Here is a 26,732-nt window from a genome sequence, read left to right on the forward strand (position 1 = left end):
ACTCCATATATTCAGGACTGAAGTGGAATAAATGATACTGTACAGATATAATCTGTCTCTAGTAGATATTTATTGACAAATTAGAACAGTGTGAATTAAAAAAAAAAAAAACAGACGCCTATCACAGAACATTTTCTTGAGCCTGACCCGGCCGTGAAAAGGGGTGGGAAATGTTTTTTTTTTTTTCGGGGCCGGGGGTCCGTAGAAAATTTTGTGTTGGATTAAGGGGGCCCTGAGTGAATTTTGTTCGTACTTTAATCCGTTTTTAATCCGTCTCTTAGTCTCTTACACTCTTTTAAAATTTAAAATATTTGCCGGAGAGCACATCATTATGATATTATTTTAGTTTTAATTCAGTATTGTGTATTGCATTTCTCTATTTGATGTAATACTCTAAGATAATTACTTACATAGCATACTGATGTTGCAGCATCTCAAACTCTAATATGTATAAAATTAGATGCTGTTCTCTTTAAAGGATTTAAATCAGTGTCGGCTGTTACCTGGACATCCTACTGCAGTGTGGGTGGAGAGGCTTTCTCTGAAATTTAAATTAAGTTTTTTTTTTCCATTTTCTCCCCAATTTACACAACCAATTACCCAACCCACTCATTAAGACTCCTCCCCCTATCCTAGTGATGCTCCAACACCAGGAGGGTGAAGAAGACGAGCACACGCCTCCTCCTGAAGCAGCATTGCCGAGTAGCATCACAGCGCTAACGCTCGGAGGAAAGTGCAGCGACTCGGTTCATCAGGACACTTGAAGAGGCTGCTTGTTCACTCTCTACTCCACTTAATCATTTGTTAAAAAAAGGCTTGAAAATAGACATAAAATGTCTATAAAAAGTTTTGGGGGACATTAAATGTTTTTATTTATATTCACAAAAATACTGATTTTAAAATGAAGCTCAGAAGAGCGTGATTAAAATTTGTATTCAGTAAATTGTTTTATTCACTATATTTTTTAATCTATAGTTGCAGATTTAATTAAATATTTTTATTCTTATTTGTATTAAAATTCATATTTTCAGTAATGTTTCCTATCAAATATGAAACCTTTTTATGTATTGCTTGAATAGATTTTCTCAAGATTTAGGCAGACAATTGACAAAAAAAAAAAGCTGGCTAATCAAGCTAACCTAACTACCCTTTTAGGGTAAATCCCATCCTGTTTAGATTGTGTAGGACATATTATATTTTTGTCTGTAGGATTGACTGGCTTTCTAAATGCTTGAGCATAGTGGCTACATAATTTGCTAACAGAACAACTCTTCCCTTGTGAAAAAGTTTACATGAATTATGCTAAAATAGGTCTGTACTTAAGCTATGTTATTTTGGAACCACTAATTTGTACTTGATTTCTACGTGTTTATAATTAAAAATATATAAATGCGCACTAAATTTATACTGAGTATACTACTTATGTTATTTCCGCCACTACTTAATACAATTTAAGTATATTTTTTGTACAGCTGAACATTAAAACCATATTAAAAGTGTGATTTAAGTGTGGATTTGATATCACATTCATTTTGAGGAGAGAACATAAACTGAACAATGAAAAGCTAGATATCTTATTACAAACATCAGCTGTTAAAGTTCTTTTACCTAAAATAAAATAAACACAACTAAAATAAACTTTCAAAGTAAAAGAGTTTTAACACACAAAATGAGCAACACAAAATTTGACTGAAGTAGTTTTATTAAATGCCCCCCGGACACACTTATTAAAAGTGAAAATGTTTTACAAAGTAATACTAAGTATATATTTTATTAAGTACATCACTAGTACAAAATTAGCACAGCCAAATGAAGTATATATTTCATCAACGTATACTGAAATACAGATTAAATAGCTAAAATGTAGTATGTAGTATAAGCAGAAAAAGTATACTTTAATTATTCTGCATATAAAAGGGTTAGAAATGGCTTTGAGGGAGCTTAGCAAGCTAGACAGTACCACTGAATGAAGCCTATCAAGTTCAAGCTACATATTAACTACCTTGTTTTATAGAACTGTAACATGGTAATGGCCATAAAATGCTTTTTTGAATTTTTTTTTGAGTCTGGTTCAGCTGCATAATGTTAAGATCTGATTTAGCTTAGTTTCTAGGGATGTGGTACTTTTGTACTTTCCTGTGTGTCTGACTAGCTTTCAACATTTCTACTTGATTGGCATGAAAGAATGAATTTGAACTAATATGAAAAATCTACATTGTTTAAGTACTTTAAGTGTAATATTTTAGTGTTGGTTTAGTTATTGCAGGTTTTCTGTTATGTGTCTTTAAATTATAATTAAACTGTCAGGCTGAGTTGATATTAGCTAATATTTCTTTCTTTGCAGCTGCATGAAGAGTGTTTGAAAGAAATGAATCAAATATAAAAAGTGTAATATGCTGTGATGCCACATTCAGTAAATGTTGTGTAATTAATTATACACAGTTTGTTTTACTGCACTTTCCACACTTTATTTTCCTTTTTACTTTGTATTAAAGGTGACATTAATCACACTCATGTTTATTTTACTTATTAAATTATGTAATTCATTAATTACAATTATTACATTGAGTAATTCAGGGTTTAACAGTAAATCAGGAGCTGCTGATGGAATAAAACTTTTGCACAGTACTGTATAAAATAAAAATGCAAATGTGGAATGTGAAAAAATCTGCTCTGAAACTCACTTACAGTCCTCTCTCATCAACAACTTCCTGCAGCACAGAAGAGGAACAACCTTTTCTGTTCACTAAATCTTTGTAGTCATCTGAGGGGGCAGAACAGGAACGTGTTCCATCCATCACTCCCATAATCTGAGGTAGACGGGAAGCTGCCTCAAATCTGCTTACCAGCTCCAGGGCTTCGTGTTCATTTGGGACTTTTATTAGTTGTTTGATAGGAGACTGTACCATACCTTTTCAAAAATAAATATACACATTTCTTAACTGTGCTTTTATGAATGCCAAACTGGTTGACGGTAACGCGATACTCGGCACACGAGCCTAGTTTATATAACGAAACAGCAACATGTATAACTGCTGGAACAGAGGCTCTAATGGTATGTACTGCAGGTGTGAGATAACTTTCCATTATATAAAAATAAAACTTTGTTAAATTAAATAATAATCTTTTCCTTTTTTACTCACTTTCCCTCAACTTCATACTCTGTATGGTCAGTTGTATTTATTTCTGTTTAGATTCTTTTCAGAAATGTATGAGTTATGTAACCATAATATAATAAATAGTTTGTATAATTCATCAAAGCTAAATCATCAAACTAAGCTACATTTCACACAATAGTACAGTTATACAAAGTCATTTAATCTATTTTTGATATTTTTTGGTGGCATAAAACAAAAACATAACATACTTTATATATTTTTTTTAAATAAAAGTGTGAAATTTTCCCTTACCCACTAGTTTGATACTACAATAAGCATAGTGACAATAAAAAGACAACAAGCAAAATGAGTCATTTTAAGAGAGAAAAGTTTATTAAATTCAAAAGAAAAACTGTTTATAAAAGGAGCTAACGCTGCCTCCAGCCGGTCTGACCGGAGTTCATCTCCCCTGTTATAAGAGCCTCTTCCCAGGCCGGTACTCACGTTCATCCCTGGCAGGGTATCTGCACATTTTTAAAGCTCAAATTTAATGACTTTTAAGACCTTTTTAATACCTCTGAAAAGAAGAAATAATACTACTGCTGTGGCAAAAAAAAATGGCACACCAGGCGACAGTATACAAAAAAAGTTTAACTGAATTAAAATAAGAAATTCAGTCCACCTTACAGAACATTACTGACTTTCTATAAGGAAAAATTATTTCAAATAACTATCAAATAAACATAAAAGTGCTCTGTTAAGAGAACTCGACAAAACAGCCTTTACAACCTTTTTACCTACAAACAACAAAAATATGTAAGTTTGAAGTTTCAGCTTGTTCTGTACCGTTCAGCACCATACTTCTGCCAGAGATAATCTATAAAACATACAGTTGTTTGACTGTGTTTTTATATGTCTCCCATGTGTCACAGCTCGGCAGTCTTCTTATCAATTTCACTAGTTAGTATTAATAACTGCTCTCTCTTTTCTGTTTTGCTCGTCTCCTTAGTGTGGGTGACTTTATCAGTTTGTTGGAGTTTCAATACTTATTAGCTTTCTTATTAGTTTTTTATTTATATAAAAAATTTAGTAGCAAAATATAGGCTATGACCTATGACCTGGGCTCTAGCTATCTTTTAAGAGAATAAAAGATGTCCTTGTGTGTGTGTGTGTGTGTGTGTGTGTGTATACCATATGCATGTGTATATATATTCCTGGCCAAGGGTGATCGAGCGAAATAAACCTGCGTTTCTCTGAACCTGAACTCAGATGTATTTTTAATAACATACAATTAGATAATCCATACTGTTAAGAGGCAAAACAAAACCCAACAAGTGTTTCTGTCACACCTGTAGCCTGTGTCTATCTTCTGCTCCTGTCCTCAGTTCTCCTGTTTTGTTTACCTCTCCATGTGCTCCTTGAGGCTTGGTGGGTTGTCCATTCGGGGCACAGTAATCGTGTCATATGATGATGGTCCTGGGTTGGGAAGCTTCTTTGTTTTGATCAGTACCACATATTTTACATTAGAGGGCCAAACCTCAACTGCTCTTTCAACGGCCGGCAATTTTGTTTAAGCCTCTGGTGGCCACAGAAAGGTAAAGTAATACTGAGGATTTTGTTGCAGAACTGAAGTTCTCTCTTCTTGCTGGTGAACAGTTGAAGAAAGAGTGTAGAGCTCTGAGCACTGTCTCAATCTGCCACATCAGGAAACCACTCTTGAAAGAGTTCTCGGAGCGTATGGAGGACAGAGCTTCCTACAATTTCACATTGAGCCACTGAGCCACAGCAAATTGCTCACCATATTCTTTTTGTTGTATGAGCTCAACAAACCTCCAATTTACACTCGGTCCATCCATCAACAAGGAGACAAGGAGATGTTCTTTTGTAAACTCCTGCCAATAAGAAAAATTTAAACAGAATATAAAAAAGCGTAACACGCGTAACACTTTATGCAAAGTTATGATAAGTTATGTTATCCTTTACGTATTCTCATGTTATTTTAGATGTGTTGCTGTTTTAATGTTTTTTTTTTTGAATGAAAATAGCTTGGCAATAAATATTCTTATTTTAGGCTGGGAACAATGGGTCCATGCCAAACATAAGAGACCAATACAAGTATTATAAATATATCAGGTATGAACAATGTGTCTAATTTTGATTATTTGTTATAAGTTAAATGGCATAAGGCCTACGTTGAAACATTCCAACAAGTCATCTACTGTCGAATGGCCAATGAACTGTGAGCCAAAGAAACGGGACCGAACGTGGGGACTTCAGTGGTTTTGTTCAGGCTCTCGTCAAACATAATGACAAATGAATCTTCATTCTCTCGTGAGATGAGCTGCTTCTTCTTTTGTGCACCATCAGATGGCCAACTCAGTGTCATGCAGCCACACCCTTGTCTCTGGGTCCAAGTCAAACAGGCCAGATACTGAGTGTGGGCTAAATAGTGGGCTGCCCGTAAATATATGTTCAGCAGTCTATTCAGGTTCACCACACTCGCACGCTGCGCTATCCATCAAACCCCACTTCTTTTAAGGAAGACTTGAAGCTGCCGACCCCAGTGCACAGACGGTTCAGCAAGGTCCATAGGTGGCGTGGCAGGTCTTCTCCTTTAACACCACCTCCTGGATCCCTGATCGGGATCCCTGATCCCGAATTATTGGATGCGGGAAGGCCCAGCTGTTTCTCAGCTGCTTTTTGGATAAAAAAAAAAATTAAATAATTTGTACATTTAGTAAGCTTATATCCATTTAATTCAGATCATTAGTAACTGTTAATCAGTTTTCTCCAGATACAAAGTAAATATAAATTTAATTTTCCCATTTAAAAACATGGGAAATAAAACTGTTATAAAAGAACAAATAAAACACAAATTTATAATAGTAATGACTTTATTATAAATATCAATAGTGATAATAAATCCCTTAAAAACAAAACACTAAGTCGTACACTCAGTAGTAGTTTTGCCATGTTTGGGCTAGTTTGAGTTTCTGAAGGACGGGTTTTAGACTGACTTTGGGCTGGATATTTTTGTTGAACCTGGCAACCCTGAGTGTGGCCGTAATCGACTGAAGCTGCCCCAAATAAGATTATTTATTGTACGCATGAAGTGTGTTTGTTCTCTGCTTTTCATACAGTAAGAGACACGCTTGCTTAGACTTACTATCATTTCCTGATTCCCAAAAAGATGCTCATTAATGGCTGAAGAGCTGATGCTGGAACCTGGTTTGCTATTGGATGGAAGGCTGATGATGTGAAGATGCTCATTAATGTCTGAAGAGCTGATGCTGGGGTTTGGTTTTTGATACTGCTTGAGTGTTCCTCACTGGTTCACCACTGATTACTATGTCAATGGCAGATTGATTCTCACAGACCTACACAGAGTAAAGACTTTCATCAGTGTGATAAGTAACAAAAATACTGCCATTTCTAACCTTTCCCACAGCCATGTTTTATGATGATGATCAGCACGAGGATGCTGCTCCACACCAGATGCAGTGAAGCTTTCATTAGTTCTGTGTACAAATATAACTATAACCAAAATGATGTCTACAAAGATTATCAGGTAGTACTGGCTAAATACAAATTAATACAGATTTATTGATACTTGCGTAACCCACATTAAAATATGGTTATATCATAAACTCTAAAATTTCTAAACTGTTAATATACTAAAGTAACTAAAATAGTCAATAATAAGTTAATAATACTCATCATGTTAAAACTTTGTTAATTGATAAAGATGGTTAAAATGCTAAAAGCACTTTACTGAATGTAGCTTAGCATAAGGTACTGTCTCTTTAAGACAGCCATGCAGCTTAGAAAACACACACACACAGCCACAGGCAGTTAGTGCACATTTAAATGGTACAAAAAGATTCCTAAAATAGTATATTATTATTTTATTTCATTTCACATAAATCTGCCATAGTTGTAAAGGGGGATTTATGTCGAGGGGGGGTTGAAGCTAGTCAGTTTGATAGTCTCAGCTAGCTAGCTAACGCTCTATTTACATGGTCCTGCTACTGGAAATTTGAGATTTTGTTTTTTTTTTTATATTATCTCAGGAGTTTCTACGTTGTGCCCTCTCACTGACATGAAATATTGTTCTCTTTTGCAACTCAGGTATGTTATATTCTGTGTATTATAAGTTTTGGACAGTAGGGGGCAGTGTTTCTCCATTACTGTTAACCAGTCTGTGCTGATAGCTGAAGGGGGAGGAGTTTCTACGCTGTGCCCTCTCACTGACATGAAATATTGTTCTCTTTTGCAACTCAGAGCAATAAACCACAGAGGAGACAGTTCTGACTCCTGTGAAATTATTGACACAACGTGGTGAGGTGACTGGATCTGCAGTCCAGGGGTGGAGCAGAATCGTTCCAGGTACATAACCCTTAAATAAATAATGACAGTGAGCTCAAGCTGTTTAATGCAGTCATGGAAAACAGAATCATCATGAAAAACGCATGAAAACGTTATAAAATGTGGGTCAGAGCATGCGCAGTGCGGGGAGGTGCACTTTTGGACGGGTAGCAGAACTCGGTCTGAAAACTGGGGGTTTTACAGCTGTGTGGGAGAAACTTCAGACTGAATATTCAAACATTCCTTTCAGCCCTGTGATATGATTGGCTTACAATAGCCAACAACGAACAATATCTCCGCCCACCCAGCGTCTATTCGCTGTGAGAGAGCAAGGGGGCGGGGTTTAGAGAGAGACAGGTGTGACGCAGTGAAGGAGAAAGTGAAAGTAAGTCGGGTCTCCTCCATTAGAAGAGGACAGAAGTCCGGATTCACTCGGTAAGTTTAGAACTGAAGAGAATGTAGAAAAGAACCGTGTAGCTTAAAGTCAGAACCGGTTCTAAATGTTCCTCAGATGCAGAACCGGTTCTTTAAGCTCAGCTCAGTGTCCGATTCCACTGGAAGAACCAGGATCAGCCTGGAGATCTGAACCGGGCCTGGATCAGACCGGGACCTGGTCTAGATCAGACCGGCTGGAGAACAATCAGCTGTAACAGATCAATAATGCTGTAAACTGAAGAGAAATGCGCAGATATAGATTGATATTTATTGATCACAGTGTAGTTTATGCTGTTTAAAGCGCATTGGGCTTTGATCTGTTGGGGAGATAAAAACACGAAGCTGCTATAAAGGCGTGTTTATATGCAGTAGCGCTGTTCAACCAGCAGGGGGAGCAACGGAGCTCAAGATCACGTGGTGTGTTAGTGTTTTTATTCCTGCTGTTTTATATTATACTTAAATAATCTCTCTATTCTGATTCAGTAACATAATAATAATAATAATAATAATAATAATAATAATAATAATAATAATAATAATAATAATAATATTAACAATAAAATAACAGTGTGTATAATTATGTTAATGTTGTGTAATGCAGTAATATTACTAATAATAATTAAGTTATAATCATTATAATAACAGTAAATGTTTCTGTAATCTGTAGAATAATGTGTAATGAGGGTAAATCACACTGTTATGTATCGTTCTCTGTTTGTTTTGTTTTGTTAGTTTATCAGGTTTTGTTTAATGCAGTTCTGATGATAATGTCATTATTGTAAGAATAAAGGTTTTATTGTAACGGCTGATCTGTTCTCAGGGGTCGGTGTCGGCAGTGTTCAGCTGTGTGTGAATGAAGAAGAGTAAATGATGGATCTTCAGAACTCCAGCAGTGGAGGAGGACCTCCTGTCCTAAAGTGAGTAAATTAAGTGATGGGTTTAATATGTAAAGTAGTTTTGTATTGTAATGGTTTCAGCTCTAATCCTGGAGCTGTGATCTGCATATTTTACAGTTTTAAAATATTGAGAACAGAGTTTCTCCTGGAACAGAGTCAGAACCCTGTGCTGCATTTAAACACAGAGAAACGCTTAACAAACCAGACAGTTATTCTTATAGTAGAATGTGTATGTGTAGAATGTGTAATCTGCATTTAAAGTAAATATCTGCCTTTAATATCTAATTGTTAATATTAATATATGTTTCCTTCTGGCACAGTAACAGTATTGCTGTAGTTATTTTATGCTGTTGCTAGGTGGTTGCTATGGTATGGGGTGGTTGCACATTTATGTTCAAAAATATAGTTCATATATTTTTACATAAATGTGACTATTTGCTCAAAATCCGGATCGGATTAGTCTGTAGTGAAAGTGGACTCTGGACCAGATCCATTGTGAGGATCCGTCTCGGATTTTACCACACGCTGTCTGGGTTTATATAAGCATTAGAAAAGAGGAAATCCTGATGTGCTGCATTTATATAGATCAGATGGAAGTGATTGGGTTTTTGTTAAAGCTGTGGAATGTGCTTCTCACAGAAAGACTTGTTCTATTCTGTTCTGATCTGTATCTCTGTTAGAGTTCAGTATAAAAATATACCTTTTAGTTTATAATACAGTATAATTGTGTAATTGTGTAGCTCTTACCAATACATGTTATTAACTAGTCGCAGATCTATAAAATACATATAGTAAATATGATCTAATCAGGTGATGACATTGTGACATCATAACAAACACACACATATATTCAACAGTATTGTTAAAGAAATTAAAATATGTATATTTATTAGACGAGCGTTTTTCAGTTTGGGGCAGCTGACAGAAAGCTTCGGGACGCTTCTGGGACGGTTATGAAGAAGTTAGTCTGGAACCTGTGAATAAATTTTAGTAAAGGAACACATTACTCCACACTTTACTCTCATCATGGATCATCATGAAGATCTGTTTACAGGGAGAAGAGAGCAGCATCTCCAGCCCCCAGTGGAGTGTCTATGAAGAGTGACCGGTCCATGATGAATCCTCCAGTCTTCAGCAGTGGAGGAGGAAGCTCTGGGTCTCGGTACATCACTGCACTAAACTACTGTTCTGTTCTGAGAGTGAATGCTGTAAATGCTGGAGTTTCACTGTGTTTAATGTTAACAGAACTGAAACCCAGAGAGGAGCTTCTCCAGAACCCAGCTGTGTTTCTATGAAGAGTGACGCGTCCATCAATCATCTTCCTAATTTCAGCAGTGAAGATATGACCTCTGACCCACAGTGAGTGAAACACCAAAACCCTTTTACTGATTTTTACTATAATTTATCTTTTTAAACCATATAACACACACACACACACACACACACACACACACACACACACACACACACACAAACACACAAACACACAAACACACACAAACACACACACACACGGTCAGTGTGAGTTTTTTTCTGTATGTAATGATCATTGTACACAGCTGGGTGTGATTGGGAGGCGGGGTTTTGATTAGACTGACTGACCTGAACAAAGAGAGTAATGTAACATGGAGGAGGAGGCAGGATGCAAGTGCAAGTCTTTTTTATTATCCATATTTAAACTAACAAAGAAAGGAACACTAGAGAGTATAAAAAGAAAAGGTAACTAAAACAAAACACTATGAAACAGAGGATAAACTAAAATACTGAACCAAACAAGCAAACTAAGCAAACAAAGAAACAAACTAAATAAAGCAAACCTGAGACACTGAGGACAAACACCACAACAGGTCTGAGGCTAAACAAAACATTTAAACACGATCTGGAAAGATTAACGAACACGGTCAAACAAAAAGCGCGACAGAGAACAATGGATCACATGAGGTATTTATACACAGGCACACACTAGGGACACCTGTGGAAGTAATGAGGGGGCGGAGTTACAAATGAGACACAAGGTGACAACACTAATGGCTTGGGCAGGGCTAGGGCGGAGACAGAACAATAACAAAACAATGCCATGTGCTCAAAAAAGCACATGGCTGGAAACACAAGACAGGAAAACAGGGCAGGAGCACAGAAAACCAAAAGAGGGAAAAACACAGGACAGACACAGGCTAATATGTGACATTACCCCCCCTCAATGGCGCCACTACCAGAGGCGCCGAGAGAGAGGGAACAGAAAAACAAAAGACAGGGCTAGACAAGACCTGGGGACAAACACAGGGTCTGGAACAGAGTCAGGAAACTAGACAGGGGGTACTAATTTGGACTGGAACGGAGACTGGACAGGTGGTAGAAACAGAGACTGGACAGGGGATGAGAACAGAGACTGGACAGAGGGCTGGACATTGGACAAGGATGCAGACTGTACAGGGGGCTGGACATTGGGCAGGGATGCAGACAGGTCAGGGGACATGAACAAAGACTGGACAGGGGGCTTAGACTGGACAGGGGACAAGGACTGGACAAAAGACTGGACAGGGGACAAGGACTGGACAAAAGACTGGACACGGGGCTTAGACTGGACAGAGGGTTGGACACTAGACAGGGATGCAGACAGGGCAGGGGACATGAACAAAGACTGGACAGGGGACGGAGACTGGACGAAAGACTGGACAGGGGGCTGGACGTTAGACTGGGACAGAGACTGGACTGGGGACGAGAACATAGACTGGACAAGTGGCTTAGACTGGACAGAGGACTTGGGCTGGACAAGACAGGACGAGGGAACCGGGACAAATACACTTACTGGGACTGACACAAATATGGTGACAGGGACGGGAACAGACAAACCACCAGGGACAGGAACGGGAACAAACACAGACACGGGGACCAGGACAGGTAGAGACATGGGTACAAAAAAAATAGGATGCCCAGGACTGGCAAAAGTTCTTGAGGTCTGAGAAACCAGCTTGGGCACAGTTCTGGGGGTTGGCCTGGTAGCTGGTCTGGGGGTGTACAAAGTTCTGGGAGCAGGCACAGGGTCAGAGGCGGCCGGAGCCGCGGGCACAGGGTCAGAGGCGGCCGGAGCCGCGGGCACAGGGTCAGAGGCGGCCGGAGCCGCGGGCACAGGGTCAGAGGCGGCCGGAGCCGCGGGCACAGGGTCAGAGGCGGCCGGAGCCGCGGGCACAGGGTCAGAGGCGGCCGGAGCCGCGGGCACAGGGTCAGAGGCGGCCGGAGCCGCGGGCACAGGGTCAGAGGCGGCCGGAGCCGCGGGCACAGGGTCAGAGGCGGCCGGAGCCGCGGGCACAGGGTCAGAGGCGGCCGGAGCCGCGGGCACAGGGTCAGAGGCGGCCGGAGCCGCGGGCACAGGGTCAGAGGCGGCCGGAGCCGCGGGCACAGGGTCAGAGGCGGCCGGAGCCGCGGGCACAGGGTCAGAGGCGGCCGGAGCCGCGGGCACAGGGTCTGGAGCAGTGGGTACCACGTGGGCGGCAGGCACTGCTGGTGCTGGAGCTGAGGCTGGAGCAGCGGGAGCTGCTGGAGCTGGAGCTGAGGCTGGAGCAGCGGGAGCTGCTGGAGCTGAGGCTGGAGCAGCGGGAGCTGCTGGAGCTGAGGCTGGAGCAGCGGGAGCTGCTGGAGCTGGAGCAGCGGGAGCTGCTGGAGCTGGAGCTGAGGCTGGTGCAGCGGGAGCTGCTGGAGCTGGAGCTGAGGCTGGAGCAGCGGGAGCTGCTGACGCTGGAGCTGAGGCTGGAGCAGCGGGAGCTGCTGGCGCTGGAGCTGGAGCAGCGGGAGCTGCTGGCGCTGGAGTAGCGGGAGCTGCTGGAGCTGGAGCAGCGGGAGCTGCTGGTGCTGGAGCTGAAGCAGCGGGACCTGCTGGAGCAGCGGGAGGTGCTGGAGCTGGAGCAGCAGGTGCTGGAGCTGGGGCAGCAGGTGCTGGAGCTGGAGCAGCAGGTGCTGGAGCTGGGGCAGCAGGTGCTGGAGCTGGGGCAGCAGGTGCTGGAGCTGGGGCAGCAGGTGCTGGAGCTGGGGCAGCAGGTGCTGGAGCTGGAGCTGGGGCAGCAGGTGCTGGAGCTGGAGCAGCAGGTGCTGGAGCTGGAGCTGGGGCAGCAGGTGCTGGAGCTGGGGCAGCAGGTGCTGGTGCTGGAGCTGAGGCTGGAGCAGCGGGAGCTGCTGGTGCTCTTGAAAATCTGAGCTTCAGTAGCTCAAAGAGTCCCTCCACCGTCTTTGCCTTTTCAGGCCTTTGGTCAGACACAATGTCCGCCCATTGTGAAGCCCTACCCCTCAGTAAAGTCTTGATAAAAAGTACCTTTATAAGTTCTGGAAGGGTAGGGCACAACAAATGGTCGAGGTAGAGGGAGCACTGCATGATGAAGCCCTCACAGGTCCCGTGTTCCCCATCATATTCACAGGGGAAGACATCAATGAGGGTAATACCAGCGGCTGTCCGTCTTGAAGCTTGGAAACAAGGCTCTCCAAAAACTCCTGCTGTTCCTGCATCGCCGAATACTGACTTGCTACATCCTCTGTTGGTCGCGCTTTATGTAACATGGAGGAGGAGGAAGGATGCAAGTGCAAGTCTTTTTTATTATCCATATTTAAACTAACAAAGAAAGGAACACTAGAGAGTATAAAAAGAAAAGGTAACTAAAACAACACTATGAAACAGAGGATAAACTAAAATACTGAACCAAACAAGCAAACTAATCAAACAAAGAAACAAACTAAATAAAGCAAACCTGAGACACTGAGGACAAACAACACAACAGGTCTGAGGCTAAACAAAACATTTAAACACGATCTGGAAAGATTAACGAACACGGTCAAACAAAAAGCGCGACAGAGAACAATGGATCACATGAGGTATTTATACACAGGCACACACTAGGGACACCTGTGGAAGTAATGAGGGGGCGGAGTTACAAATGAGACACAAGGTGACAACACTAATGGCTTGGGCAGGGCTAGGGCGGAGACAGAACAATAACAAAACAATGCCATGTGCTCAAAAAAGCACATGGCTGGAAACACAAGACAGGAAAACAGGGCAGAATTATTATAATTAAGTTATATCAATCAAATTAAAACTTTAATTGTATTAATCGCAACAATATTCTGTGAAGGGACAACAATCATTGTGCAGTGTGTTGTGTTTGGCAGACTAGATTATTTTTGTTTTATTGCTAATGTCAGTATAAATAAGAATATTTTAATGTGCTGAGTAACTGATTTTATCTGAGAGCTTTAATGGAGGAAATAAACTCTAGAGTAGCTCCATATTCCACCTTTAGCAGCCTGGAACGAGAAAACATGCCTTCAGCTGTGTGTGTGTGTGTGTGTGTGTGTCTGAGAAAGCATGGGGGAGAGAGAGAGAGATTTGGAGGAAAATGAAGCGTGAATGAAAAACCCACAATGGTCACAGAAATAACTTGAATTTGACAAAAGTAATACTAAATAAAAGTTCTATGAAAATAAATAAATGAAAATCTGACATTGATTTTCAACTGTGCTTCAACATAATTGTTTTAAAAAGTAAACTCTTTAAACAGGCCTGGACAAAAATGATGGTACCTTTGAAAATAATGTGACTAAAGGCACATTTTAAATCAAGGTGTGTCCACTAATTAGCATCACAGGTGTCTAAATCTTGTAATCAATAAGTATATATATATATATATATATATATATATATATATATATATATATATATATATATATATATATAGGGCTACAGGTAGTCACTGTGCTGTTTGGTGAAGTGCTGTGTTCCACACTCAACATGGACCAGAGGAAGTGAAGGAAAGAGTTGTTTCAGGAGAAAATTTAATTAAATTAAAAGCATGTTAAAGTTAAAGGTTATTTTTTAAGCATTTTTAAGCAGCTTGAATTTCCTGTGACTACAGTTCACATATTATTCAGAAATGTAACATCCACAGGACTGTAGCTAACCTCCCTGGACGTGGCCGCAGGAGGAAAATTGGTGACAAATCAAAGAGACGGATAATACGAAAGGTAACAAAAGAGTCCAGAAAAACTTCTAAAGAGATTAAGGGTGAACTTTAAGCTTGAGGAGCATCAGTGTCCGATCACACCATCACTGTTTGGGCTAAAGTGAACTTAATGGGAGACGACCAAGGAGGACACCATTGTTGAAAACAAAACATTAAAAAGCCAGACTGGAAATTGCTAAACTACATGTTGAGAAGCCACAAAGCTTCTGGAACTTTTTTGTCAAGACACATCAGCTCTATGTTTACAGACAGAAAAATGAAGCCTATAAAGAAAAGAACACTTTCCCTACTGTGAAACATGGTGGAGGGTGCTCTGTTATGTTCTGGAGCTGCTTTGCTGCATCTGGTACAGGGGGTCTTAAATCTGTTCAGGGTACAATAAAATCTCAAGACTATCAAGAGATTCTAGAGAGAAATGTGCTGCTCAATGTCAGAAAGCTTGGTCTCAGTTTCAGGTCATGGGTCTTGAAACAGGATAATGACCCAAATCACACAGATAGAAACACCCAAAAATGGCTAAGAGGAAAACATTAGACTATTCTGAAGTGCTTCTATGAGTCCTGACCTAAATCCTATTGAGCATCTTTGGAAGGAGCTGAAACATGGAGCCGTCTGGAAAAGCTCTTTCAAACCTGAGGCAGCAGGAGCAGTTAACTCATGAGGAGTGGACCAAAATACCTGCTGAGAGCTGCAGGAATTGTTTAATTGCAGTGATTACCTTAAAAGGTTGTGCAACTAAATATTAAGTTAAGGGTACCATAATTTCTGCCCAGGCCTGTTTCATTAGATTTTTTTATATATATATTTTAAACAATTCTGTTGAACCATGAATTTGTCAGATTCAAGTTATTTCTGTGACCATTGTGGGTTTTTCTTTCATTAACCGCGGGGTACCAACAGTTTTGTCCATGTGTGTACGTGTGCTCTGTTCTGTCCTCTTTTATGCTTAAAACCCAATTAATGCTACTTCTGCTGAAGTTGCTCTGCTAACGTATCTAAAATATTATTGATGGTAAACTAAAGCTTATACAAGCACTGAATCATTTCTCCTAACTGTAGGAAAAATATTCTCCACTCAAAGCTTTATGACACAGAGCACATTAGCGCCATCTGGTGGCCAAAACCACAAAGTGCTTTATGTGTCTGGTGGAAACTAGGATTATTACTTCTAAAACTATGTTCCGGTGTATTGAAAACAGGACATTTATTGTTTCTTTAATAGCATTAAATAAAACTTCATAATTTGTTGTGCATGTATTTATCATCTCAGTTGCTGGGGTGAGTGCATACATCCAGGAATGGGAGAATGTGTTCTAGTACAATACATAGAACAGTAATGTATTCAGAATAAATTAGAATACCGTTTAGAACATATTTCGTTAAGTAATTCTGGAGAACTTTTTTGCTGTTTTCTTTCTAATTACATTCACATTGTTGCTGATTGGCAGTGTTCATCATTTATTTCTATTTAAATACTGTGTTAATTGTAGAACAAAATAACTATTGACACACTGGTTCTAAGCAAAAGGTTCTTTGACGTACGTCAAAAGTTCAGAAAAAGAGAGAGACAAAAATCTTTATTTACATTATTAGACGGTAAAGCTCTGTTTTAACCTTTTAACCTGTTTTAAACATTTTGTCAGTCCTAACGCTGTCAGTCTGCTCTGGACTGACAAACTCAAACTCCATTTCCCAGCATTCTCGCTTTCAGGACTACAATGACTTATCACAACCTGTGAAGCTAAGGTGTTCCGGTTCATTCAGCTACTGATATCTCACCTGAACTTTTGAGTATAAATACCCTTATTAGTTGCTGAGAATTGAATCTAGGTTCCCTAGCTCTTCTACGACAGTATTCCTGATGCATTTAGAAAATTATTGATTTAATGCAGGCTTTAATTACAGAGCAGTTTTTTATTTGTATCTGTTATTTGCTTATATTCTTTATTTTATTAATACTTTTATATATGCTTTTGCATACCTCAGGCGACTCTGTTTGTGGCTTGCAGAAATGGCTTCTTTCGCATCACTCTCCCATACAGCTTCTCCTTGTGCAAAGTGTGCTGTATTGTTGACCGATGCACAGTGACACCATCTGCAGCAAGATGATGCTGCAGCTCTTTGGGGGTGGTCTGTGGATTGTCCTTGACTGTTCTCACCATTCTTCTTCTCTGCCTTTCTGATATTGTTCTTGGCCTGCCACTTCTGGGCTTAACAAGAACTGACCCTGTGGTCTTCCATTTCCTTACTATGTTCCTCACAGTGGAAACTGACAGGTTAAATCTCTTTGTATCCTTCCCCTGAACAACTATGTTGAACAATCTTTGTTTTTAGATAATTTGATACACTGTAAAAAAAATCCTTTTTGTTTCAACTTAAAAAAGTTAGTGTCCATGCTGCCTTAAAATTTTAAGTTAAGTAAAATTAGAAAGCCCAGTTGTTAAAACTTTGCATAAAGGTTACAAAGATTAAATTAATTAGTTAAGTGAAAACGTTTTTTTGTTGCTTGAACGTAAATTCTCGAGTTAAAGTAACTAGTTGACAATTTAATTCAAATAGAATTGTATTGTTGTATGAACTAGACATCAAATCAGTTCTACTAAAATTACTTAGTTTAACCAACTTTTTCCCCTTTTAATACCAATTGAATTCCTTTGTTCACTTAACATGATTTTGACTTCTTTCAAATAGAATTATGTAGTCAATGTAATGTGTCCACTATTTAGTTCTACTAAAATTACTTAGTTTAACCAGCTTTATCACTTGTTAATATCAATTGAATACCTTTGTTCACTTAACATGATTTTGACTCCTTTTAAATAGAATTATGTAGTCAATGTAATGTGTCCACTATTTAGTTCTACTAAAATTACTTAGTTTAACCAGCTTTATCACTTTAATATCAATTGAATACCTTTGATCATTTAACATGATTTTTGACTCTCTTAATTCAATTCTCTAGCACAGACTTCCCTTTATCTGAAAACGTACCTAATTGACATAAGGTTTATACAACATCTTCCAAATAGTTTAACAATTTGTTACAAACACTATTTTATGTTACTGATAGGAAAAAATAGCAATTCAACTACAACACTTTCAGAAGTTTAATAAACAAGGAAAAACAGCCTGCTCAGTCCAATCCAAAATAAATTATTAAATTATAAAACACAAATTGTAAGAAAGTTACTAGTTAAATTTAGCTAATGTACAAGTCATAAGCAGAATTTGGCAGAATACAGAGATTTTTCTAGCAGTGCTAATGACTAACAGTGTCACATACAATAAGTTGTACAACAGCACACAACTTCAGTAACTCAGTTGGGGAAAAAAACAGCCTATAACAGCTTATATGTGCTTGTGAAAAGTTTGATCCATTCTAGTTGAAAGCTAACAACTTTGAGCTGAGCAATATGACAATATTTCATTGTATAATCATAAAATTAGCAATAATACGCATCTGTGTATAATGTACATTTCATCAGTACTAAAAACACCCTGACCAATTGCACGTTTGATTACAGTTATAATTAGTCTAAGTGCAGCACATTGTTTAAGAATCTGCCACTACTATGCATTTTTCTGATGGAAAATAATATTAATGCATTGCCAATTTAGAAAAATCAAGAGAGAGCAAGGCCGATTGTACTCTCTGAGGCTCTGTCTGCCAATGGTAAGCAGCATTACCCGGGACTGATCCATGGATTAGTAGCTGGACCATTGCAATCCCTGTAATAAAATATTTATCATACCACTCAGCCCTACTTTCACCTAAATTGGCTGAAATTTTTTTTTTATCAAGTTGTGCAGCAGTGTAGAGCTAAAACTCTTTATCTGAAACAACAAAAATAATAACTACAAGCATGTTTGCTCAAACAGGAACCATGAATACCAGAAATCAACTTACATAGTATCCTGAATACAGTCCAACAGACCTTGCAGAATAAACTCTTACATTATGGAACTTGGCAATTATACTTTGTTAAAGAAAAAAAGTAAAGAAGTCAAGAGTGGCCAAATGAGATTGAATAATACATCTATTAGCACCTTAATTCTAACTAAATAAAATATTACAACACATAACCTAAATATAAGCTACGGGAGGTATGGATAGCTAAGAAAAATATGACCATTTAAAAAAAATAAATAAATAAAAAAATAAGCCTGTAAATTTCTCTATAATGAATCCCTTCAAACCACTCTGAACGACCTATTTACACCTGATCAATTCAATTATATAGAACTTTGCATGTAGTCTTTAACATTTCAGAAAAAAATATTATGCTCAGTTTAAGCACATGTATGTTTCAGATAAACACAGCACACTCTTGGGATATCCACTGACTGCTTTACCACCTACAGAGTTTTACACAAGAGTCTGTTTCTGAGTCCGTGAACCCTAGCAGAACACTGTTCACCTCCAATGTTCATTAAAACCTTCTGAATGACCTCGAAGGTGTAGCGCAGTTCCTTGGGGTAGTCAATATTAAGTGCGAATAACAGACCAACAAGCATAGCTACCGCATGGGGGAAGTCAGTAATGCCATTCAGGATGATCTGCTCTTCCAGTACCACTGAAAAGTCAATGACGTCCTCCTCTTCTTGTATCAGCAAGACACCAATACTTACTCCTTTTGCCATCTGCTCCTCACTCTCTGTAGTCTACAAGTGAGAAAAGAAAAATGATGAGTTAACTACTAAATTAGTGATGGACAATCAATCTAGCAGGCAGTAATTTTACACACACACACACACACACAATTAAATAAATGTTTAAAAATAAGAATATCTTTGAAAAGTTACTTTGATTCAGTAATTCAGTTAAAAAGGTGAATCTCATATATAGATGTATTGCACACAGAGTGATCTATTTAAAGCGTTTATTCATTTTATTATTGATGATTATGGCTCACAGCCAACGAAACCCAAAAATCAGTGTATCAGAAAATTAGAATATTATATAAGACCAATTGGTACTTTCTGCAGTGTGGGCAGTGTGCCAAGTCCTGCTGGAAAAATTTAATCTGCATCTCCATAAAAGTTGTCAGCAGATTTTCCAGGAAACACTGCACTGATTTTAGACTTGATAATAAAACACAGTGGATCAACACCAGCAGATGACATGCATCTCTAAACCAGCACTGATCATCAGTAAATTTTACATTTCATTTGTAAATCAAGGGAGCAGAGTCTGGAGGAAGAGTGGAGAGACACACAGTCCAAACTGCTCGAGGTCTAGTGTGAAGTTTCCACCAATCAGTGATGGTTTGGAGAGATATGCTAATCATCTGCTGGTGTTGATCCACTGTGTTTTATTATCAAGTCTTAAGTCAGTGCAGTTTTTTTTCCCACAAAATCTTACAGCACTTCATGCTTCCCTCTGCTGACAGCTTTTATGGAGATGCGGATTTCATTTTCCAGCAGGACTGGAAACTGAGCAAACTGCTCACACTGCCAAAAGTATCAATTGGTCTTATACAATATTCTAATTTTCTGATACACTGATGTTTGTAAGCCAAAATCATCAACAATAAAATAAATAAACGCTTAAAATAGACCACTCTGTGTTTAATACATCTATATAATATATGTGTTTCACACTTTAAACTGAATTACTGAAATAAAGTAACTCTTCAAAGATATTCTATTTTTTTGAGATGGCCCTGTATATGATGAACAAAAATCTATATAATTTGAGTGTAACTAACATTGTTACTAAGCATGCATTTGTCTGCATAAAAGATAATGATTAGATGCAAAATAAAAATAGAAAATTCCAGTCAAGCTTACCTCAGCAATCTTTAGAAGTTTGGATGGATCCTCCCTGAGAAAATGTGGCAGGCCTCTCAGAATGACTGCCCTTTTCTTTTGAACTGAATTCTGTTGAAGACAGCACACTCTTAAGACAAAGTGACAGTGCACATTGGTTTTCACCACAATCAAAACAATTAACATTGGGTATGTCCGAATACATTCTGATGCTAGAACGTTATGTATTCAAACAAAGAAAAATCTTTATGTACATACTACAAATAATCTAATCCAACAAGACCAAATGTATATCACTAAGTGTAACCTAAGTTTTCAGCTGGCATGGTCATTACTTTGTGTCCTGAGTTGCAGACATACTGGCCCCTCACAGGGCAAAGCACACAAGTCCACATAAAAAAAAAAGAGCTAAATAAAAGAGAATGTGTGGCAGATGAGTATGCATGGCATGTTCTGGCCTATACATTTCCACACTTGTACTCACATCATCATCAAGCAGAGACAGGAGGCTGCTAAGTGCTTGAATGCAGTGACTCTTGGCCCTAAACATCTGCAAGAATCTTTCCATATACTGATCCAGCCCAGAAACAAACGTGTCCCACAGGTCAGTGGAAGTTAGTCGAGCAAATTCAGCCTCAATCTACAAAACAAAGCAGAACTAACAAATTATTCATTGTTACCTAAATAATTATGGTTTATGTAATTGCAAAAAATTAACAATTTATCCATATGAAGCTAGTTCACACAAAAAAATATATTTTCAACATAGCATAGACTTACCTGTGTATCTGTGAACAAAGCTGGCCACTTGGCCTTCACTTCTGCCACAAGTGGTTGTTCTTCAACTATTTCTTTTCGTCACAGAGGGAATGTGCTGGCCATCATGTCAGTAACTTTCTTCCAATCAACTTTCTTCTTCTTCATCTCTGCAACAATGGCTGCCCTCTCCTCTTCCAGCACATTCTGCGTTTTGCCTTCAGGAACATCCGGAAGAAAGTTGACTTCAGACTTTTTAGCTTTCTTGAGCTTCTGCTTTGGTCCTGAATTTCGGCGATTCACTGTTAGCTCTGAACATCCAGACACACGAAGCTTGTTGCGGTAATTTCCCATTTTAAACTTTAAACTGAACTTCCAGCAGTACCACCCCTTCACAGATCCAGGCTCTCTCAGGCAAGGATGTTTCTTAACAAGGCTCTGTGCAACAATGTCATACTGCTCTCGAGATGGGTATGCTGAGTATTTGTAAATTTCTTCAGCCAATTTTTCAAGTATCTCAGATTTAGTGTCTTTATTTGTAATCAGAAGGGTTCCATTCTCCTGGTAGGCTTCATTACCACGTTTAAGCTTCAATTCCACATCGTATGAGAATTTTGGAATCACAAAAGGGTCAGGCCATGGCCGACGGCAGGAAGGAGTGTCCTCCATGGAAGATGATGAGGGCGACGAGAGACTTGCCGTCTCCAACGTTGAGTCAGTCTGAGGGGACTCGGGGATTTGCTTGAGGATTACCTTTAAAGTGGCCTTCTCTTTTGGAAGTTCAGACAAGCTTGACAAGTTGCAGAACTCATTGCCAAAGTCTGGATCTTGAAATTGAACTACAAAGTCACCTCCCAATCCAAGCTTGCATTTCAAAAAAGAATAAAAGGAATCAAGAGTCTCTGGCTCACTGTCACACAGTTTCTTCACATCTTCCTAATATCATCCTTGTTTATAATGATTCTTAGCAACATTTTGTACACTGGAATCTAGGGGAGAGGGAGGAGGGGAGAGAAGGAGAGAGAAAAAAAACTCACTATATTGCCTCATCACACTGTTTTGTTTCTCATTCACCAGCTCCTTGTTCAAAATTTCACATTCTACAGTACACTACAGTGTCTTGGTTACATTAAAGGTGGAATTATTATTTTAAAGAAGCTGATGCATTACAAGCTATTTATATTTGTGCTATTATTTTTTAGCCCATATAAAGACACTAGCACTTAATAGACAATAGTATGTACTGTGGGGTCCAGACCATGGAAGAAAATGGTAAAGGGAGGATAATAAAGTATGCATAGAAATCAAATGACTCACTAATCATATAATGTCCTATATGTATAGTGAAGCTGATAAGTGGACAGTGAGTATAGAAACAAGGATGTGGTTATTATGTTCTGAATGGACAAAACAATAAAATTGTTTATGTCTTTTACACTTAAATGAGCAAGACATACAATTATACATGAACACCACAAAACAATTCTAAAAAATTGCAACATCTTATAACGTGGTAATGTAAAATTTATAACTATTTTGTATTTGACTAAATTTGGTGAAATTTACCTCAATGGAGCAGAAACCCTTTTGGAGAGATCAGAAGTCTGCCTTTCACCATATACGCTGACAGGGGGAAGTAGTCATTGAGCTCCTCTGGCTGGACTACAAGCAGCTTTGCAGAGTGGTTCTTGCAGACTTCATAGCATCTGAGGTGTTCCAGGTACCAAGCTGTATAAGGTTCCACAACAAAAGAGGGCTTGTTTTCCACAAATAGCACATTAATCATTTTCCCAAAATTAGGAAGTCCACTTGTGCTTCCAGTGGATAAAAACATTCCTTGAGTGTACTTTGTCCCATGGATAAAGGCAGTTGTGGCAAGAGATACAGAAGTCAAACATCCAAATTTCCTTCTGATAGCATCTTTCACAAAGAGGTCCAAAATCTCAAATGAAACAGTTGAAATTTTTCCAACTTCCACTGTTGGTTTGAACATGTTAGGCATGTCCATGTGATATGCTAACATGAGCTGGTGCCTTGAAGCTAAAGTCACCAAAATGTTCTTGAAGTTATTAACATCCCGGACAACTTTCTTAAAGAAGCTGTGTTTGGCCTCAAATCTTATTGTCCAGAAGTCGAGCAGAGGACCAAAGCAGCGAATTAGATAGGGATAGTGTTCAAGAAAGTGGTGCTTTGATTTTAGCTTAAACGTAGGAAAAGCTTCCTGTACAAGCTGCCGATGTTCAAAGATTTTGGCCTCAAGGTAGAACAGTTTTTCCTCAGTGAATGTAGATGAAGTTAAAATTTCCAGAATGTCTTTAAGATCCAAAATGACACCCCAAGCTTTGTCGTTCTCTGGTACTTTATCCCCAATTAGCAATGGCAGCAGTCTCAAAAGTGTCCAATTTTCATGCCCGTTCCCCCCAATTGTCCCCTTATACGTGAATGCCTTTGGAATTGCTTGTGGTTTGTTTGTTTTGTCCGAAAACTTGTATGGGAAACGCTGAATGGCAGTATTCAGTTCCTCTAAAGTAAAATACTTCTTGCCAATCAATGTCTTTAAACACAAACACATCTCCACAGGCACTATTCCCTCTAGCAAATCATGTAACAAGTCAGGTGGAAAGCCCGTTACGCAGTGAAAATAATTTAGTTCATTTAAAACACAGTCACCCTTAACTCCGTGAACAACTATGCTCTCGTGCTCTTTAAGGCTCTTAACAGCTTCATTGTGCAATATTTTTGTTCTTAGTGGAAAGCATCCAGTTCTTACTGATGTACTCTGAATATCACTGCGACTGGCTAAGCAGAATCTGCAAAATTTATCAACAGAGAATGACTCCTGAAAGCCAGCAAACGAATGTGCTCCTAAATTATCTGAAGACACATACAGGACTGTGCCTTTGACAAACGTACCTAGCCTATCAATGTAAAATCCTTTAGTTTCAAGTGTACAAAGCTCTTTAAGCAGTGGTTCAACTATTTGTGCATACCCAAATGTTTTCACATCATTACTATTGCTCAGCAAGGCAAGGTATATACTAGATAGGGCAGATCGGTATTTGGCAGGCAAATTAGCAATTACCCAATAAATAGCAGTTATTTTATGTTTCTTCCTTGAAGTTCCCAAAGGGTTGCAGATTTCAAATTCATCTATATACAATCCTAAAGAAATTGATAATTCTTCTTGAGAAATAATTGGATTCTCTTTAAAATACAGTCCATCATGAAAAGATCTGTACTGACCAGAGAGCGATGGTAGATTTGTTTCCTCTAAAACTTTGTCAATTACATCACACTTGTTCAACAATGCTGGCAACACACCTGAAATTGGAACATAAACAAATGTTTTGTTAAGTAAAGGATCTAACACATACTCAGTTGGCTCAATTATGTTGAATCTTTCCTTGTAAAACAACTGTCTTTTGTATTCAGTTCCCAGTGGTCCACTCTGTGACAGACAACTAAAAGGATTGGTTTCCTGTAAGCTTTCCTTTAACAACTTTAGTGTGGCCTCATCTATATTACAACTGAGCTCTGTAAAAATGTTTTCTGCAGTTTTTTTCGACAGGTCACCTGCTAAAATTCCAATTTCGTGAAGTTCATTGATTATTTCCTGGGTAGCTGATTTAGATACATGCAAGATGGCTTGCATTCGTAGAAGCAAAGATGCAAGTCTATTCCTAATTTTGTCACCAATGCTACCTCGCTCTTCTTCATCATCAGCAGCATCCTCATCATCATCAGACTGAAAATCAAAACTATCACGAACAGCTGACTCAGTGTTATTAGAAGAATACCCACCAGTGTCTAATAGGGGATCAGAGTTTTCACCATGTGGTGGGCCATAAAGAAGCTCTGCTTTAAAATTTTGTAAAAAATCCAAGGCATGATATCGACTTCTGTGAGAGGTAAAACTGGAATAAACTTTTGACTTAAAATTACAACCATTAAATGGGCAGGTGACAGTTTCCTTGTTTTTTAAATGAGTGTTAAGATGACAAAAGTATTGTTTATGATTTGCAGGTTGACTAAATGCACATAGCAGACATCTGACTCTAAAATTCACTTTTTCACCGTAGCAAAATCCATGTTGTCTCACATGTATTCCAAGAGCCTTGTTACTAAAAACTTGACTTAAAAGAGCACACACAGTCACTGTAAATACAAGGAATCGGTACTCGTCCTCCGTAATGAGAGTGGCTTGATCTGTAATGTCCAAGTATTTTTCGACGATTGTTTGTGAAGTAAGTGCAAAGCTTACATTTCCACTTCATGCATTAACAGCACTCACACCCTCAGATCACAACCTAAAGGATAAAATAAAAGAATAACAATTAGGGTTGCAACAGGGAGAAATTTTAAGGTACAATAATAATTATTAGTATTACAATTACCCTACATTATCAACAATAATTATAACAATAAATACAAACTGCTACAACAATATCGAGTTATAAAATTAAATCATGTTTATGTTGAGGTAGATGTATATGAGGAAGTGTATAAAACTGTCCTATAAGTAATAGTATGAATACCACACTGTAAACGTGCTTATTATAATCATTATAGATTGAAGGATTTTAAGAGTTTTAGTTCAAGTTAGAATTTAACTCGGCAGGCGTTACCTACAACTCTTACCATTCAATAGGATCTTAACATTAAAAATGTTTTTTTACTGTATATCTGTTTTATCTGTATCTGTTTTATCTGTGTTGTTGCAAATAAAGAGGATTATTTCTGACATGATTAGTATAGCAGAAAAGTCTCTTTCCAAATTTACTAACTAGATAGTGTTGCAGTCTTTAGTAACCTGTAGAAAGGGAAAAAGTGTAATAAGCCAGCTTTTCTTTAACAGGATTCTTGCACCATTTAAAAGACAAATTGATCATGCATTTTAAGACCTTTTAAGACTTTAATAAATATAAATTAAGAACCCAAATCATAGCCATTATTACTTTGGGAGAAAATGCATTGTATTGGAAAACAAAACTTAAAAATCAAATCAATCAAATATTTTTTATCAATATTTTTTATCAATGTTCATCATTATCTGAGTTGGCCACATTTTTAAAAATGTGGCTAAGTCATAAAAACTCACAAAAACAAGTTTTGCACAGCGTGCAGATTGTGATATGTACCCCCACTTGGGTGGGAAGACCCAGTGACATTTACCATGCACAAAAGAACTGCAGTTGTAAAATGCAGACTAATAATATTTATTTATTAAAGCCTTAGTCAAGACTTTTTTAGACATTCCAGTTAGCTAGCTGGCCGTAAAGCGTTCGTTTGTTAACATGTTAGCTAGCCCAACGCTAAAGTTCAGTAAGTTAGCTCTCCCCTAACCTTAGGTTTCTTCCCGGTAGCTTAGTTAACTCGCCCGTAAGGTCAGTATGTTAGCTAGATCT

The 26,732-nt window shown here is 38.5% G+C and overlaps 2 protein-coding genes and 1 long non-coding RNA gene across 4 annotated transcripts in view; 2 read left to right on the plus strand and 1 right to left on the minus strand.

Annotated features, from left to right (window-relative positions):
- Positions 1–26,732, plus strand: part of LOC125801375 (zinc finger protein 239-like) — a 309,264-nt gene that overhangs the window by 280,646 nt on the left and 1,886 nt on the right. The window contains exons 1-4 of one of the 2 annotated variants that reach the window (XM_049477994.1): positions 7,829–7,898; positions 8,719–8,815; positions 9,849–9,956; positions 10,040–10,153. In XM_049477994.1, the coding sequence (XP_049333951.1) occupies positions 8,766–8,815; positions 9,849–9,956; positions 10,040–10,153 (272 nt within the window). In that variant the 5' untranslated portion in view covers positions 7,829–7,898; positions 8,719–8,765. Of the gene's footprint in view, positions 1–7,828; positions 7,899–8,718; positions 8,816–9,848; positions 9,957–10,039; positions 10,154–26,732 lie in introns of those variants that run through there. The other variant, XM_049477993.1, reaches the window with a different exon arrangement.
- Positions 1–26,732, plus strand: part of LOC125801341 (zinc finger protein 239-like) — a 289,352-nt gene that overhangs the window by 61,973 nt on the left and 200,647 nt on the right. The window lies entirely within an intron of this gene.
- LOC125801580 (uncharacterized) lies at positions 22,258–25,440 on the minus strand. The gene is made up of 3 exons (XR_007438760.1): positions 24,571–25,440; positions 22,894–23,055; positions 22,258–22,316 (listed from the first exon to the last, which is right to left on the minus strand). It is a non-coding gene; the product is annotated as an uncharacterized LOC125801580 (long non-coding RNA).

The sequence above is a fragment of the Astyanax mexicanus genome, chromosome 4, assembly GCF_023375975.1.
Source record: "Astyanax mexicanus isolate ESR-SI-001 chromosome 4, AstMex3_surface, whole genome shotgun sequence".
In the NCBI taxonomy this organism is placed as follows: Eukaryota; Metazoa; Chordata; class Actinopteri; order Characiformes; family Acestrorhamphidae; genus Astyanax; species Astyanax mexicanus.